The sequence below is a fragment of the Coregonus clupeaformis genome, chromosome 10 (genome assembly GCF_020615455.1).
Source record: "Coregonus clupeaformis isolate EN_2021a chromosome 10, ASM2061545v1, whole genome shotgun sequence".
Lineage (NCBI taxonomy): Eukaryota > Metazoa > Chordata > Actinopteri > Salmoniformes > Salmonidae > Coregonus > Coregonus clupeaformis.
The window spans coordinates 15,078,456-15,096,909 of record NC_059201.1 but is presented as its reverse complement, the minus strand read 5'-3'; the positions used below and the strand labels follow the sequence as shown (position 1 = coordinate 15,096,909).

The following is an 18,454-nucleotide window of genomic DNA, read 5'->3' as shown; positions in this document are numbered from 1 at the left end:
CAGGCACTGATGTTGGGAGATTAGGCCTGGCTCGCAGTCGGCGTTCCAATTCATCCCAAAGGTGTTCGATGTGGTTGAGGTTAGGGTTAAGTTCTTCCACAATGATCTCGACAAACCATTTCTGTATGGACCACGCTTTGTGGACTTGGGGCATTGTCATGCTGAAACAGGAAAGGGCCTTCCCCAAACTGTTGCCACAAAGTTGGAAGCACAGAATCATCTAGAATGTCATTGTATGCTGTAGCATTAAGATTTCAGTCATTGATGTTAGAGGGCTGTTTTGCTTCCACTGGTCCTGGGGCACTTGTTAATGTCAATGGCATCATGAACTCTACCAAGTACCAGGACATTTTAGCCAAAAACCTGGTTGCCTCTGCCAGGAGGCTGAAACTTTGCCACAAGTATATCTTCCAGCAAGACAATGACCCCAAGCACACATCAAAATCCACAAATAATGGTTGTTTGACCACAAAATCAACATTTTGCAATGGCCATCTCAGTCTCCGGATTTGAACCTGTGGTTTGAATTGAAGAGGGCAGTCCATAAGCGCAGACCGAAGGATATCAAGGATCTGGAAAGATTCTGTATGGAGCAATGGTCTAACATCCCTACCAATGTGTTCTCCAATCTCATAAAATATTATAGAAAAGGCTCAGTGCCTTTATTTTTATTTTTTTTACATTTTTAGTCATTTAGCAGACACTCTTATCCAGAGCAACTTACAGTTAGTGAGTGCATACATTATTTTAAAAAAAAAATTTCATACTGGCCCCCCCTGTGGGAATTGAACCCACAACCCTGGCGTTGAAAACACCATGCTCTACCAACTAAGCTACATCCCTGCCAGCCATTCCCTCCCCTACCCTGTACAACACAATTGTGCGCCACCCCATGCGTCTCCCGGTCGCGGCCGGCTACGACAGAGCCTGGATTCAAACCAGGATCTCTAGTGGCACACCTAGCACTGCGATGCAGTGCCTTAGTCCACTGTGCCACTCGGGAGACTTATCGTCATAAGGGGAGGGTTCACAAAGTATTGAAAACAGGGATGCCAAACATTTTGACACCTATCATTTTGAGATACAAAATGATTACTTGTTAAACAAAATCTTTCTTTAAACAATTGTATTAGTATAAAATAATACAAAATGTAAAGTTTTTTGAGCATACAATATACAGTAGCTCATTATTTGTATTATTTATTTTGTATCGTCTTTTTTTCTCATCTTTATCAAGGTTGCCAATACTTTTGGAGGTGACTGAATATAACAAAATGTTCTTTTCACGTTGATATTATGGAGTATTTTGTGTAGATCAATGACAAAAAGAATCACAGTTAAATCCATTTAAATCCCACAAAAAATCCAAGGGGGGTGAATACTTATAATATGCACTGTAAAATATTTGAAATTGTTATAATGTATATAGGCCAGATTCACTATTCAACATTTATTGGCTAGTTGTATACATTGTTCAGTAGTATTACAAGTTTCCTCATGTCATTTTGTACAACATAGTGGGGCGGCTGATAAATGGTTAACTTTTTGATAAAAACACCAAAGTTGGTACAGAGGTAGATGTATGTACTCTGAAAAGATTTGGTTATCGAACCACCCCAGATTTGGCCACTGGTGGGCGTGGCATCCATTTATTTAAATGGCTGCCGACGGGAACACTAGTTTACAATTCAGAAGGACTGCTTTGAGGTAAAGGCACCAAATTTGTCACAGAGCTAGATTTATGGACCCTGACAAGATTGTTATATGGAGCCACCACTGATTTGATCCCTGGGAGCCGAGGCAGCCATCTTACTTAATGGCTGCTGACTGTAGCACTATTTTACAGTTCAGAATAACTTTTTTGAGAGAAACATACCAAATGTTGCACAAAGGTAGATTTAGGTACCCTGAAAATATTTAGATATGGAGCAACCACAGAATTGGCCCCTGGGGGCTGTGGCAGCCATCTTACTAAATAGCTGAAGACTACCCCTATGTTACAAACCTTTAATCTACAAAATGTCCTGGCATATACTTCTTTGACTTTTAAAAGTCACGGCTCATACTTCTTGGCCTGGATCACCTGAAAACCAAAAGGTTTAACAGTTACACATAGTATAATACAATGAGTACAGAGAGAAACACAGCAGCCTTGTAGGCCACATTTGTAGGGAAAAAAGTAAACATTTCTGGGACTGCTTCTAGCGGAGGTGAGTTAGAATGCTCTATTGACGAGGTAGCTCTACCTGGACATAAAACCAGCCTCGGCCCAAGACTGAATATTATTTTGGTCTAATGGGTTGGGTTCCATGAGCATTTAAACAAATGGTTACTGAAGCTACTTTTTAATGCCCATATCATGATCAAATACAGACGAACTACAGCTGTACCTGGGAAAAATATCCCAGCCATTGAGTTTGAGTAGTTCACAATTGCTGTGGACAATTCTCTCAAGCTGTGCTTCAGTAAGACAAGAACTGTACCTGGCACAGCTAATGTTTTACTTTCAACACATTTTGGTGGTGACTGTTGGTTTGAGGCAGCATCAGGTAAAGGTGTACTTACCTCTCCCTAAGGGACCTCCAAAATCATCATTAAAGAAACATTTTATTGGGTCAGTGGAGCCAATCATAGAAACAGACAGAATATTTTAAAAAGAGATTAGCACAACATCAAAAGCCCTGGAACTAAGCAGCTAACTTAATATTTGCTACTAAGCAAAGGGATCTCATGACTTTGGACCTGACCTGACACCCTGTATTAAAGTATATCAACCAACAGCTGTGTGTTACAAAAATGTATACAGTATAACATCTAGCCTATTTGGGGTGAAAGGCATTTTGTAGGATTGCTGCCATGGCCCACAGGGGCCAGATCTGTGGTGGCTCCATGTCTTAGTCTTTAAAATAGTCCTTAGTTGTAAAATATTGGTACTGCTAGGCAGTCATTTTCAAAGATGGCTGCCACAGCCCCCTGGGTCCAAATCCGTGGTGGCTCCATATCTAAATGTTTTCGGGATACATAAATGAACACTCTGCAAAATCTGATGCGTTTATCTAAAAAAAGGACTTTAAAACTGTAACATTTTAATACAGATAATGGCCATTTTTTAAGATGCCTGTGGTGGCTCCATATCTAAATCTACCTTTAATCTACAGTACCTTTGGATCAAATTTGGTTTATTTATCTGGAAATAGTTATTCTCACCTACAAAATAGTGTTACAGTCAGCAGCCATGGGTCCATAAATCTAGCTTTGTGACAAATTTGGTGCCTTTACCTCAAAGCATTCCTTCTGAATTGTAAAATACTGTTAATGTCGGCGGCTATTTTAACAAATGGCTGCCAAGCCCCCAGGGGCCAAATCTGTGGTGGCTCCGTATCTAAATATTCTCAGGGTACAGTGCATTCGGAAAGTATTCAGACCCCTTGACTTTTTCCACATTTTGTTACGTTACAGCCTTATTCTAAAATTGATTAAATTAATAGTTTTCCTCGTCAATCTTCACACAATACCCCATAATGACAAAGCAAAAACTGTTTTTTAGAAATTTTTGCAAGTGTATTACAAATAAAAAACAGAAATACCTTATTTACATAAGTATTCAGACCCTTTACTATGAGACTCGAAATTGAACTCGGGTGCATCCTGTTTCCATTGATCATCCTTGAAATTTTTCTAACAACTTGTTTCTAACAACTTGATTCAATTGATTGGACATGATTTGGAAAGGTACACACCTGTCTATATAAGGTCTCACAGTTGACAGTGCATGTCAGAGCAAAAACCAAGCCATGAGGTCAAAGGAATTGTCCTTAGAGCTCAGAGACAGGATTGTGTATAGGCACAGATCTGGGGAAGAGTACCAAACTGCCACATTGACGGTCCCCAAGAACACAGTGGCCTCCATCATTCTTAAATGGAAGAAGTTTGGAACCACCAAGACTCTTCCTAGAGCTGGCCGCCCGGCCAAACTGAGCAATTGAGGGAGAAGGGCCTTGGACAGGGAGGTGACCAAGAACCCGAAGGCCACTCTGACAGAGCTCCAGAGTTCCTCTGTGGAGATGGGAGAACCTTCCAGAAGGACAACCATCTCTGCAGCATTCCACCAATCAGGCCTTTATGGTAGAGCGGCCAGACGGAAGCCACTAAAAGGTACATGACAGCCCGCTTGGAGTTTGCCAAAATGCACCTAAAGGACTCAGACCATGAGAAACAAGATTCTCTGGTCTGATGAAACCAAGATTGAACTCTTTGGCCTGAATGCCAAGCGTCACGTCTAAAGGAAACCTGGCACCATCCCTACGGTGAAGCATGGTGGTGGCAGCATCATGCTGTGGGGATGTTTTTCAGCGGCAGGGACTGGGAGACTAGTCAGGATTGAGGGAAAGATGAATGGAGCAAAGTACAGAGATATCCTTAATGAAAACCTTCTCCAGAGTGCTCAGGACCTCAGACTGGGGTGAAGGTTCACCTTCTAACAGGACAATCACCCTAAGCACACAGCCAAGACAATGCAGAAGTGGCTTCGGGACAAGTCTCTGAATGTCCTTGAGTGGCCCAGCCAGAGCCCGGACTTGAACCCGATCGAACATCTCTGGAGAGACCTGAAAATAGCTGTGCAGCGACGCTCCCCATCCAACCTGACAGAGCTTGAGACGATCTGCAGAGAAGAATGGGAGAAACTCCCCAAATACAGTAGTGCCAGGCTTGTAGCATCATACCCAAGAAGACTCAAGGTTGTAATCGCTGCCAAAGGTGCTTCAACAAAGTACTGAGTAAAGGGTCTGAATACTTATATTAATGTAATATTTCCGTAAATTCGCAGAAATGTCTAAAAACCTGTTTTTGCTTTGTCATTATGGGGTATTGTGTGTAGATTGATGAGAAAAAAAATGTGTAATCCATTTTAGAAGAAGGCTGTAACGTAACAAAATGTGGAAAAAGTCAAGTGTTCTGAATACTTTCCAAATGCACTGTATCAAATGTGATGCTTTTATCACAAAGTGAACGATTAAGTCAAATTTCTCAGCTTAGCCACCCCACTACAATGATGTCATACTAATGCAAGGTTTCATGTTAATGTAACAGAGGTTGCTACTGAGTGACATAATTACTAAGGCCTCACACCTTTCCCTCGCTCCCATTTTTTTATTTTCTCCTTTCTTCTTTCTCTCCTTCCTGGTGATAGTCAGTGATGTTGCATTGTGCTGACACATCCTCTGTTCAACACTAGTGCAGAGTAGAGCAGTTTTAGTGTAGTAGCAGTGACTGTACATTACTTTAGTCTTGGCCTGCTTGGTGTGAGGGAAGTGAAGGCCAGAGAGAGGCTTGCTTTCACAGGCCTCCTCTACATTATTTATAAGGCCTTTTCATTGATCATTCACTGTCCTGCTGAAAGCAGTAATCTAGCTGTGTTTTGTCATTACCCTGAGAGGCCCAGTTAGAACTGTTTACTAAGCAAAATGGACCTTTGCACACATTAGCGTGCCTGATTTCTAAAGTGACCATCTTCTAGTCTTTATTTGCTGTGTCTTTCAATGTTTGAATTAACCATTATCTCTCTTTTCTGTCTCTGTAGCTAGGTTTCCATCCAATTGGCGACAGATTTGCAAATATTCTAAAATATGCATAAAGAAAATATGCACATTTTCCCACCAGTGGTGTGTTTCCACCAAACAGACTTATTGTAGATAAAAAAAATCAGTGCGTGGCACAACTTTGTAGTGCACACAAAATGACATTTTTCGCTTAAGTTTTCATGTACTGAATAAAAATCTAAAGTTAACATGTTTCCATCACATTTTCAACTCTACCGATAGCTTTGTCACAAAAACTGTTGCGTTAAATAGCAAATGTGCCTACTCTGTTCTTGGCACATGCGCTCTAGCCAACAGCTCCCAGATACTGTGTGGATAGGCTGTGCAGGTAGGCTAGTCTACATGATGAGATTATTATGGACAAGAGCGAGAATATTTTTATTTGTCAAACGGCAGTCAAGCATCGATCATCATGTCACCAGAATAAGACCCTCAATATTTATTGGAAAGGAGTATCAAGATCACCATGCACTTTCACCACCCTGTGAAATTCATCATAACTTATTTTCAACTGTAGGCTAATAAACTGCATGGTTTCCTGAGTCGTAGTGGGAGGACTACACACCATGTCATCGCGTGACTCCAAGTTTACTTCGATATGATGGTTGTTATATCAATATTTGCGCATTAAGGCGTTTCCACCATAACTTCTCGCATAATTAATTTTACAGACACAAAAAGATCCCACCATGTCGAACAAACAAATGATCCTATGGCATTTATAAAATTGTACCGAAACTTACTGTTTCCATCACAGCTGTTGTGATTATTTTTTATACGGTAGACTTTACTCACCTAAAACCTGTGAATGGAAACATGCTTACTGGCTACTTATTTTTCTATCTTACCCTATTTGATCTCTTCATTTTACTTTCCTTTTCTCATTCTTTCTCTCTCCCTCACCACCTCACCCCCCCCCACCCCTCTCTTTCTCTCTCTCGCTCGCTCTATCTCTCTTTCGTGCTTTGTTTCTCTATCTGTCTCTTCTTCTTTCTCATCCCCTCACCTCTCCCTCCCTTTACTTCTCACTCTGTCTCACCCACTCTCGTTCACCCCCAACTCACTGTCTATCCTTCCCTCTATCTCCCTCCTTCAGTCTCTCCTCTCTATCCCGGGCTCGCCCTTCATGTCGCGCCACAACAGCCGCAGCAGCATCTTCAGCTTCAACAAGGGCCGCCCTCCCAAGGACGTGGGCTCGGAGAATGAGTTTGCCGACGACGAGCACAGCACGGTGGAGGAGAGTGAGGACCGCCGGGGCTCCCTGTTCATCCCCTACCGCCGCAGCAGCTACAGCGGATACAGCCAGGGATCGTCGCGCCTCATCAACCCATTAGCGCCCCACATTGGAGGGAAGAGGAACAGCACGGTGGACTGCAATGGCGTGGTGTCACTCATCGCTCACCAGCCCGGCGGGCGCCTTCTGCCTGAGGTGAAAATAGATAAGGCAGCCACTGACGACAGTGTAAGGACGTCTATAAACAGTGTATAGGCATGATGGAGGTGGCCCACGCCCTGGTCTCTCCAGCTTCTTTCTCCTCTTTTTCCTCCTCCTGGCCATTCATTTCAGTCCGGTTTAATTTCTCTCTCTCTCTCTCTCTCTCTCTCTCTCTCTCTCTCTCTCTCTCTCTCTCTCTCTCTCTCTCTCTCTCTCTCTCTCTCTCTCTCTCTCTCTCTCTCTCTCTCTCTCCTCTCCTCTCTCTCTGTCTCGCTCTCTCTTTCCCTTCTCTGTCCTCCTCCCTTCTCAAGAATTGCTCAGCACTCACAGCCTTATTACACACACTCCAATGTTTAGTCTTTATTTCTCCCCGCCCCCCTCGCTTCAGCTGCTCTGAGTGGTGTGCTCTTCCACCAATGAAAAACAACAGATTCCTGGCCTCCATTATACCAATCCTCCTGCATACAAGTCTCTCTAAGCACCTATCTAACAAACAGATAGCTCTCCCTAGGATGCCGTGCCCCATCCACAACAAGCATTACTAGAAACTCTCTCCCTCTTAATCTGGCCTCTTCCCAAGGACTTGCAAATTCAAGACCAGTTTATTCTGTCTGTCTTTCGCCACCATTTCTCCACATCTCTTTTGTCCACCGCCCCAAGATACTGGAGGTGCAATAAAACGAAAAAACGTAACCTTTTTCCAATAATAGCATTCTTCCTCATCCTAGCTACACTCTAAAAACAAGTGCTAGTTAGTACAATAAAAAGGGTTCTTTATTTTGTCCCTGTTTATAATAATCTTCATTACACTGATAGAACTAGAGGGTTCTTCATTACACTGTTAAACATTTCCCAGCTACTGGTTGCACTGAAAATAAGGTAACTATACAAAAAGTTAATATATTTGTAGAGCTGGATTAAGGTATTATTGCTGTAAGGGACAGTATGCTGCTGTATTCTGACTACTTCAGAATAAACCTCCCTTGGGATTTGAACTCACAACCTCTCAGTTTTCCTGCTTTGCCACTGTTGGTACTATAGAGACTGTTAAAAGATTAGAACCAATAGATATTCTGTCATTTATCCCTATGGGGGAACCCTTTTGGGTAATTACCCAAAAGGGGACCATCGCGCTCTCCCAGAAGCTTGGCTGGTGCATAAAACCCACAAATTCAGACAAACAAAAGGTGTGATGGGTCTGCACTCAAAAAGATGTAGCATGAAGCTTACTTCATTTTTAGTTTTTTTCACTGCATCAGGGATAGCAGACACAGACGTTTCGGCTTTGCAGCCTTCTTCATTGTGTAGGTACATAAAAAAATAAAAAAATTAAACAGCATTTGTATGGAACAACCGAGGAGCAGCAGGTGCTTCTAATCAGGGTTGCCACTCATCTGCCAATCAGGGATGTGGCTTCTCTGGTCTACCTGTATACAAGTTAGTCACAAAGAATTATAGGGTATGGGAGTGGGCACGAAGAGCAATTGAGGGAATCAGACGTGAACCATTCATGAATCAATTGCCTTAGGTGTCTGCTCACTTGGATACATCAAATCAATTCATGAGATAGCTTACCACAAAATACATCAGACACAGCCATCATAAATATGTTGGGCTAACTCATAAACAATATGCAAAATCTGATATGGACAGTGTTCTTGTATAAGAGTCTAAATTTGGCCTATAGGAAGTGTTTAAACTGTGTGGAGATCACAGGAAGTTGGTGGTACCTTAATTGGGGAGGACGGGCTCGTGGTAATGGATGGAGCGGAATATATATATATATATATATTTTATTTCACCTTTATTTAACCAGGTAAACCAGTTGAGAACAAGTTCTCATTTACAACTGCGACCTGGCCAAGATAAAGCAAAGCAGTGCGATAAAAACAACAACACAGAGTTACATATGGGGTAAAACAAAACAAAGTCAAAAAATACAACAGAAATACATATATATACAGTGTGTGCAAATTTAGCAAGTTATGGAGGTAAGGCAATAAAATAGGCTATAGTGCAAAATAATTACAATTAGTATTAACACTGGAATGATAGATGTGCAAGAGATGATGTGCAAATAGAGATACTGGGGTACAAATGAGCAAAATAAATAACAATATAGGGATGAGGTAGTTGGGCGGGCTAATTTCAGATGGGCTGTGTACAGGTGCAGTGATCGGTAAGGTGCTCTGACAACTGATGCTTAAAGTTAGTGAGGGAGATAAGTGTCTCCAGCTTCAGAGATTTTTGCAATTTGTTCCAGTCATTGGCAGCAGAGAACTGGAAGGAATTGCGGTCAAAGGAGGTGTTGGCTTTGGGGATGACCAGTGAGATATACCCGCTGGAGCGCAGACTACGGGTGGGTGTTGCTATGGTGACCAATGAGCTAAGATAAGGCGGGGATTTGCCTAGCAGTGATTTATAGATGGCCTGGAGCCAGTGGGTTTGGCGACGAATATGTATTGAGGACCAGCCAACAAGAGCGTACAGGTCACAGTGGTGGGTATTATATGGGGCTTTGGAGACAAAACGGATGGCACTGTGATAGACTACATCCAATTTGCTGAGTAGAGTGTTGGAGGCTATTTTGTAAATGACATCGCCGAAGTCAAGGATCGGTAGGATAGTCAGTTTTACGAGGGCATGTTTGGCAGCATGAGTGAAGGAGGCTTTGTTGCGAAATAGGAAACCGATTCTAGATTTAACTTTGGATTGGAGATTCTTAATGTGAGTCTGGAAGGAGAGTTTACAGTCTAACCAGACACCTAGATATTTGTAGTTGTCCACATACTCTAGGTCAGACCCGTCGAGAGTAGTGATTCTAGTCGGGTGGGCGGGTGCAAGCAGCGTTCGGTTGAAGAGCATGCATTTAGTTTTACTAGTGTTTAAGAGCAGTTGGAGGCTACTGAAGGAGTGTTGTATGGAATTGAAGCTCGTTTGGAGGTTTGTTAACACAGTGTCCAATGAAGGGCCAGATGTATACAAAATGGTGTCGTCTGCGTAGAGGTGGATCTGAGAGTCACCAGCAGCAAGAGCGACGTCATTGATATACACAGAGAAAAGAGTCGGCCCAAGAATTGAACCCTGTGGCACCCCCATAGAGACTGCCATAGGTCCAGACAACAGGCCCTCCGATTTGACACATTGAACTCTATCTGAGAAGTAGTTGGTGAACCAGGCGAGGCAGTCATTTGAGAAACCAAGGCTATTTAGTCTGCCAATAAGAATGCGGTGGTTGACAGAGTCGAAAGCCTTGGCCAGGTCAATGAAAACGGCTGCACAGTACTGTCTATTATCGATCGCGGTTATAATATCGTTTAGGACCTTGAGGAATGATATCAAACACATGGTTTCCATGTGCTTGATGTCATTCCATTTGCTCTGTTCCAGCCATTATTATGAGCCGTCCTCCCCTCAGCAGCCTCCACTGGTGGAGCTACATAATTTAATTTATATATCCACATGGCTTCTCATTGGAGTAATTTGTTTTCATAATCACCTCTGCGTGGGGGATAAACTTTTTCGATCCTGACGCAACGCAATTCATTAATGAAATGATTTTGTTCTATAAAGTGTCTTGCAACTGGCAAGGTGATATCTTGATGTCTGATAGTGGATTTATGTGCTCCAAGGCGTACTTTCAATGCGCGGGATGTTTTTCCAATATCAATCTTATTGCAAGAACACTGTAACATATAAATAACTTCTTTAGTAGTGCAAGTTATACATTACTTTATCTCATAGTTCCTTGAAGTCTGAGGGCATACAAAGTTAGAACATTTCCTTATGGTGCTACATGAGGTACATGATCTACAGGGGAAGCATCCTTTATGAATGCCTCTTTTCTCTCTCTGACCACATCTGATTCAACCAATATGTTTAATAGATTTCTTGATCGTTTATAGGTGAATAAAGGTGGATTCTGGAAGGCAGAATTTAAAGAGGAGTCTGATTATAGTAAATGCCAGTGTTTATTTGACAGAAAACTGTTTCTTCTGTTTTTATTTTGATTAATTAAGTAACTGGCTTCTGTTAAAGCTTTTAACTTGTTTTTATAGCTTTATCAAGCCAGGTATCGGGTATCCTCTCAAGCGGAAACGCTCAATGAGAGAATTGGATTGTCTATCATATTTTTCCTCTGTGTCACAGATGCGATGCAGTTTATGAAGTTGACTGACTGGTAAACCTTTTTTTAGGGGGAGAGGGTGATAACTATCCATTGTCAGTATAGTATTTTTATCTGTAGGTTTTCTGTAAACTGTAGTACTTAGAGATTGTCCCTTATTTGTAACAAGTACAGTGCCTTGCAAAAGTATTCATCCCTGTCACGCTCGTCGAACAGAGAGGACCAAGGCGCAGCGTTGCGGGTGAACATATTATATTTATTCAACTGATCACACGATCAAAACAAAGAACGAAACGTGAAGTCCTTCGATACACAACCAAAAGGAACAAGAAACCACAAAACACAAAGTGCAAGACAAACAGTTAAATATGGCTCCCAATCAGAGACACCCAGCTGACACTCGTTGCCTCTGATTGGGAGTCACTCAGACCAACATAGAAAATAAACATAGACTTACACACCCTGGCTCAACATAACATAGTCCCCAGAGCCAGGGCGTGACAGTACCCCCCCCCAAAGGCGCGGACTCCAGCCGCGCCAAACAACCACAACAGGGGAGGGACCGGGTGGGCACTCCGCCTCGGCGGCGGATCCGGCTCCGGACATGACCCAGGCACGGGTTGTGCTGGACTGACGACGCACACCCCTGGCTTGATGCGTGGAGGAGGAACGGGCCGGACCGGGCTGACGAAGCGCACCCCTGACTTGGTGCGGGGAGCAGGAATGAGCCGGACCGGGCTGACGACGCGCACCACTGACCCGGTGCGGGGAGCTTGGACGGGCCGGACCGGGCTGGCGACGCGCACCACAGACTTGGTGCGGAGAGCAGGAACGGGCCGGACAGGGCTGACGACGCACACCACTGGCTTGGTGCGGGAAGCTTGGATGGGCCGGACTGGGCTGGCGACGCGCACCACAGACTTGGTGCGGAGAGCAGGAACGGGCCGTGACGGACTGACGACGCACACCACTGGCTTGGTGCGGGAAGCTTGGATGGGCCGAACTGGGCTGGCGACGCGCACCACAGACTTGGTGCGGAGAGCAGGAACGGGCCGGGCTGGGCTGTCGACGCACACCGTAGGCTTTGTGCGTGGAGCAGGGACAGGCCGGGCTGGGCTGTCGACGCACACCACTGACTTGGTGGGAATGGCAGGAACAGGCCGGGCTGGGCTGACGACGCGCACCACTGACTTGGTGGGAATGGCAGGAACAGGCCGGGCCGGGCTGACGACGCGCACCACTGACTTGGTGGGAATGGCAGGAACAGGCCGGGCTGGGCTGACGACGTGCACCACTGACTTGGTGGGAATGGCAGGAACAGGCCGGACCATACTGGGGACACACACCACTGGCCCCACGCAGGGATCAGGAACGGGCCGGACCGGACTGGTAACACACCCCAGTACCTCTCGCCGTGCCTCCACACTTTCCCTCTCCTCTGTGCCCAGTGGCCCCCTTAACCTGGCGGCCTCCTCTTCACACCCGCTGGACCGCTCCATCGCGGCCTCCTGCTGCCCCGTCGTCCACGTCGTGAGCCCCCCCCTAAAAATTTTCGGGGCGTCTCTCCTACCCGTGGACCAGGTCTCCATGTCCCTCGCCAGCCGTTCGCCCTTCTGCCATAATGTCAAGCCCTTCTCTTCCTCACTCGGCTTGACCCAGTCGAGAAGGCGAAGGAGATCTGTTAGGGATCTCCCTGGCGATGGCTCCTCGACTCGCTGCTTGGTCCAGTTTTGGTGGTTTCTTCTGTCACGATCGCAGGAGGAGGACCAAGCGCAGCGTTGAAGGTGAACATGTTTAATAATAATGATGATGATCAACCGATCAGAACAACAAGCGAATAACGTGACGTCTACGGTTTAACACAAACCGAAATGAACAAGAAACCACAAACACAACGTGAAAGACAGACAGTTAAATATGGCTCCCAATCAGAGGCAACGAGTGTCAGCTGGGTGTCTCTGATTGGGAGCCATATTTAACTGTCTGTCTTTCACGTTGTGTTTGTGGTTTCTTGTTCATTTCGGTTTGTGTTAAACCGTAGACGTCACGTTATTCGTTTGTTGTTCTGATCGGTTGATCATCATCATTATTATTATTAAACATGTTCACCTTCAACGCTGCGCCTTGGTCCTCCTCCTTAAGCGATCGTGACAATCCCCATTGGCGTTTTTCCTATTTTGTTGCATTACAACCTGTAATTTAAATTGATTATTATTTGGATTTCATGTAATGGACATACACAAAATAGTCTAAATTGATGAAGTGAAATGCAAAAAATAACTTGTTTCAAAAAATGCAAAAAAATAAATAACGTAAAAGTGGTGCGTGCATATGTATTCACCCCCTTTGCTATGAAGCCCCTAAATAAGATCTGGCGCAACCAATTACCTTCAGAAGTCACATAATTAGTTAAATAAGTCCACCTGTGTGCAATCTAAGTGTCACATGATCTGTCACATGATCTCAGTATATATACACCTGTTCTGAAAGGCCACAGAGTCTGCAACACCACTAAGCAAGGGGCACCACCAAGCAAGCGGCACCATGAAGTCCAAGGAGCTCTCCAAATAGGTCAGGGACAAAGTTGTGGAGAAGTACAGATCAGGGTTGGATTATGAAAAAATATCTGAACATCCCACGGAGCACCATTAAATCCATTATTAAAAAATGGAGCGAATATGCCACCACAACAAACCTGCCAAGAGAGGGCCGCCCAGCAAAACTCACGGACCAGTCAAGGAAGGCATTAATCAGAGAGGCAACAAAGATACCAAAGATAACCCTGAAGGAACTGCAAAGCTCCACAGCGGAGATTGGAGTATCTGTCTATAGGACCACTTTAAGCCGTACACTCCACAGAGCTGGGCTTTACGGAAGAGTGGCCAGAAAAAAGCCATTGCTTAAGAAAAAAATAACATTTGGTGTTCGCCAAAAGGCATGTGGGAGACTCCCCAAACATATGGAAGAAGGTACTCTGGTCAGATGAGAATAAAATTGAGCTTTTTGGCCATCAAGGAAAATGCTATATCTGGTGCAAACCCAACACCTCTCATCACCCCGAGAACACTATCCCCACAGTGATGCATGGTGGTGGCAGCATCATGCTGTGGGGATGTTTTTCATCGGCAGGGACTGGAAAACTGGTCAGAATTGAAGGAATGATGGATGGCGCTAAATCCAGGGAAATTCTTGAGGGAAACCTGTTTCAGTCTTCCAGAGATTTAAGACTGGGACGGAGGTTCACCTTCCAGCAGGACAATGACCCTAAGCATACTGCTAAAGCAACACACGAGTGGTTTAAGGGGAAACGTGTAAATGTATTGGAATGGCCTAGTCAAAGCCCAGACCTCAATCCAATTGAGAATCTGTGGTGAATAGTTATGCACGCTCAAGTTTTCTGTTTTTTTTTGTCTTATTTCTTGTTTGTTTAACAATAAAACATTATTTGCATCTTTAAAGTGGTAGGCATGTTGTGTAAATCAAATGATACAAACCCCAAAAAAATCTATTTTAATTTCAGGTTGTAAGGCAATAAAATAGGAAAAATGCCAAGGGGGGTGAATACTTTCGTAAGCCACTGTACATCTAAGAAATGTATAAAGTTCATGTTATTTTCCATAGTGAAGGAAATTGATTGTACTCTAGAGTTAATGACCGGTGAGTTAATGTAGTTAAGACATTTATTTTATTTTATTTCGGAACCCATCCAGATTATAAAGCAATCGTCTATATAGCGGGTCCAATATTTAACATGATCTTTGTAGGGATTATTTTCATAAATAAAATCCAATTTGAATTTCCCCATGAAGAGATTTGCTAATGGGGTTCCCATTGCTGTTCCAAAGGTCTTTAAATAGTAATATTTGTCAAATTATAATAGTTTTTAGCAAGCACTAGTTGTGCAAGCTCAATGATATAATTTATAGGCACATCGCTTAAGCAGCTGGAGAGGAAGAATTTGAGGGCCTCCATACCTCCATCATTCTGAATATTGGTGTATAGCGATGAGACATCAAGAGTGACTAGCCAATCTCCTTCACTAAAACTGGTATACTGGTAATTTCATTAGAAAGTCAGTGGTGTCTTTTAAATGGGATGACAACTGTTTGACTAGCGATAAATGTGAAAGTCCACATAACGAGACACCGTTTCAGTTAGGGAACCAATACCTGAAACGATAGGTCTTAATGGAGGATCTGTGGTTGATTTGTAAACCTTAAATAGACAATAAAGGATCGAAACTGTAGGTTTCGGGACAGAAATATATTTAAATTCCTGTTCTGTCAACCATTTATTTTGTAGTCGAGGAATTTATTCACTTCAATTTTATAGTTGGAGGTAGGATCGAAAATCTATTTCTTGTAACTTTTTTTATCATCCAACCTGCTATAAATTTTTTCTATATACATGTTGGTATTATAAATCACAATCCCTTATCTGATCTCTGTATATTAATCGAGTTATCATTAATTAAGTAATCAAGAGCATTCTTTTGACTCCTGTCGACTTTCACTTTGTTTCATTAGTTGGATGTCAATGTCATTTTCTACCAATCTACAAAATGTGCTAACTGATGGGTAATTTACAAATGGAATGAAAGTACTTTTAAGTATGAAGCTGGAGTAATTAGGGAGAGCTTCAGTTCTAGGGCTAAAGAAACCTTTCAATTTGATATTGCATAAAAACTGAAATAGTTAAATTTGAACTTGAAAATAATTTGTGACTGTATACGGTACAAAAATAAATGTGTTCAGTAGAAAGCTGTTTATCTGATAAGTTAAAACTACATTCTCTCGTGGAGCATTGTTGCTTGGGCATCTCCTGTTGTAAGCAGTTTTGATGTTGATGTGGCGTTACTTTGTGTTTCTATGAATGGACTGAACATGAGCTGGGGTTGCTTATTAAGTTGTTGTTAAGAAATACTGTTCAATCAGGGTGTTAACATTTCTAGTGTTGATTCAGGTGTTAAATTAACTCTGTAAGTGTTAAATTAACACTCATTGTTGTAAAAGAACCCCAGTGTTGGTGTTAATAACCAGTGTTGAACCAAAACCACGCCCATCATTATCATATTTCCCAGCATGCTCTATTGCAGGTGGATTTTTTTGAATTGTTTGTTTCATTATCTATGTTTTTGCATTGATTGATTAATTAATCTTATGCTACTCAAATATAAATAACATACATTTTTCCTAAACTAATCCAATCTGTTACTGAAACGGTTGTTCCAGTTTAGATGATTTAGGTAGTCTCTTATTTCAGACTTCCAAATGTTGACTATCCCAACTCTGGCTGGATTCCAATAAGGATAACACATCAATTTGCAAATCAGCATACTGTGACTTGCAGGCCTGATTTAGCCTGTAAACCATGAGTTTCAGGCCAATGTGTTAGGGTATAACTAGACCTTCAAAATAAGGCTTCATGAAATACATGCTTAAATCATTATGTTGAAATAATAACACTTGGTGAAGGCCACAGGACTGAAAATAAATGAATGCAGTCATGGGTGGTAACTCTACAATTCACTCGAAAGCCATTCTGGGAAATATGCATAAAGGCTTTACACTAAGCAGTGTGTTAATTTAACACTGAAAAGTGTGGCCATGGTATAGACACCATACCCCACTGTAAAAACCGCAACTTGTTTTTATGGTAACTTACTGGTAGCCAGTTACCTGTAAGTTACTGTAAGAAAATATGGTTTTATCTTCTGTTGATGAAGGTTAAGCACCTCATTTGTCCACTCCCAGTTCAACAAGCTTTGTAAGAGCATGTGACAATCAAGAGCTGCATTGTTAAGAGGTTACTGTGAATTTTCCATTAACTTAATGGCAGTTGGTCAACAGGGGCCTCATTTATACCCCAAAATGTGCGCGCACCAGTTTTCATGCAAAAGTTGGCACTTATTACAAAAAAAATTGCGTGAGAATGTGCTCACCTCCCCGCAATCTTTAGACCATGCCTACACACATCTCTGCTAGTGGTTGAAATATTGTATTTTGTGCAAATGGGGGATATGATGAAAAGCTTATTCATAAAAAATAGACATAGGAATCTTTTTCCTATTTATTTTATTTTCATAACCATTGCAGAATACATTTCTCAACTTTTCTGGCCGTGATGGGTTCATATTCCTCGAAGTAGCCATACAACAAATTAGCATGCGCATCTCTCATTTAATTGGACCTAGCACACCAAAAAAATGCTGTGTTAAAAACAACCCAATTTGTGTAAATATTGGACAGAGCACACGCTGGGTAATTTGGACCCAGCCAGTTGGGTCACAAACAACCCGTTGTTTTCTTTATGTTTGGTTGTTGGTGCTGGGTTATTGAGCTATGATTCACTGGGTCAGAACAGAAGACTAGAGACGTGGCTTAGTAAGGCCGTGGCGTTCAGATAGTTGTTTTTGGCCACCTGTGAGAGTAAATGTCATTCTGGTTAAACTGTTCTGTTCTATTGTCAACACCGTAAGTGCCTATGCATATCCCAATTTTGGGATTGATACCACTTTATAATATTTAAATAGTGTTATACATTTTATAATAAAACATGTAATGTGCAAAAATATCAAAGCAAACTTGAAATTTGGAGTGTACAAACTTCACAGAAATGACATTTACTCTCACAGGTGGCCAGACTGAACTATCTGAAAGCCACACCCAATAGGCCGCTTCTTTGGATTACTCAAACATGGGTTAATTTAACCATCAGTTGGGTTTTTATTCACTTTCATGCTGGGTTGACCCAGCAGATTGGTCTTTTTTTGCCAACCGTGCAAGTAAATGTCATTTCTGTTCATGTTATGTTTGTACACCGCAAATTTACATTTCTATTACATATTTTAATATACAATTAATAACATTACCATTTATATATCATAACAAAGTTGTAACTATCGCACCATTGGGATATGCATAGGCACTTGAGGAACTCAACTTGTGTACGCATCATTAAGCTACTAAAGTGTCAGCACTCACCCTTAAGATGTGATGACAATACAACAGAACAGATGAACCGGAATGACATTTACTCTCATGGGTGGCCAAAAATAACTATATCAAAGCCACCCACTACTAAGACACGCCTCCAGTCTTCTGATCCGGTGGATCATATCTCAATAACCCAACTAAGTGGTGCAGCGGTTTAAGGCACTGCATCGCAGTGCTTGAAGCATCACTAAAGATCCGCGTTCGATCCCGAGCTGTGTCACAGCCGGCCGCGACTGGGAGACTCATGAGGCGACGCACAATTGGCCCAGTGTCGTCTGGGTTAGTGGAGGGTTTGGCC

At 42.6% G+C, this 18,454-nt stretch overlaps 1 protein-coding gene across 1 annotated transcript in view; it reads left to right on the top strand.

The window, feature by feature from the left end:
• The window catches only part of LOC121575201 (sodium channel protein type 8 subunit alpha-like), a 139,364-nt gene that overhangs the window by 62,747 nt on the left and 58,163 nt on the right, over nucleotides 1–18,454 (top strand). Inside the window, exon 12 of the mRNA XM_041888153.2 lies at nucleotides 6,697–7,029. Coding sequence (XP_041744087.1) covers nucleotides 6,697–7,029 — 333 coding nt within the window. The remainder of the gene's footprint in view (nucleotides 1–6,696; nucleotides 7,030–18,454) is intronic.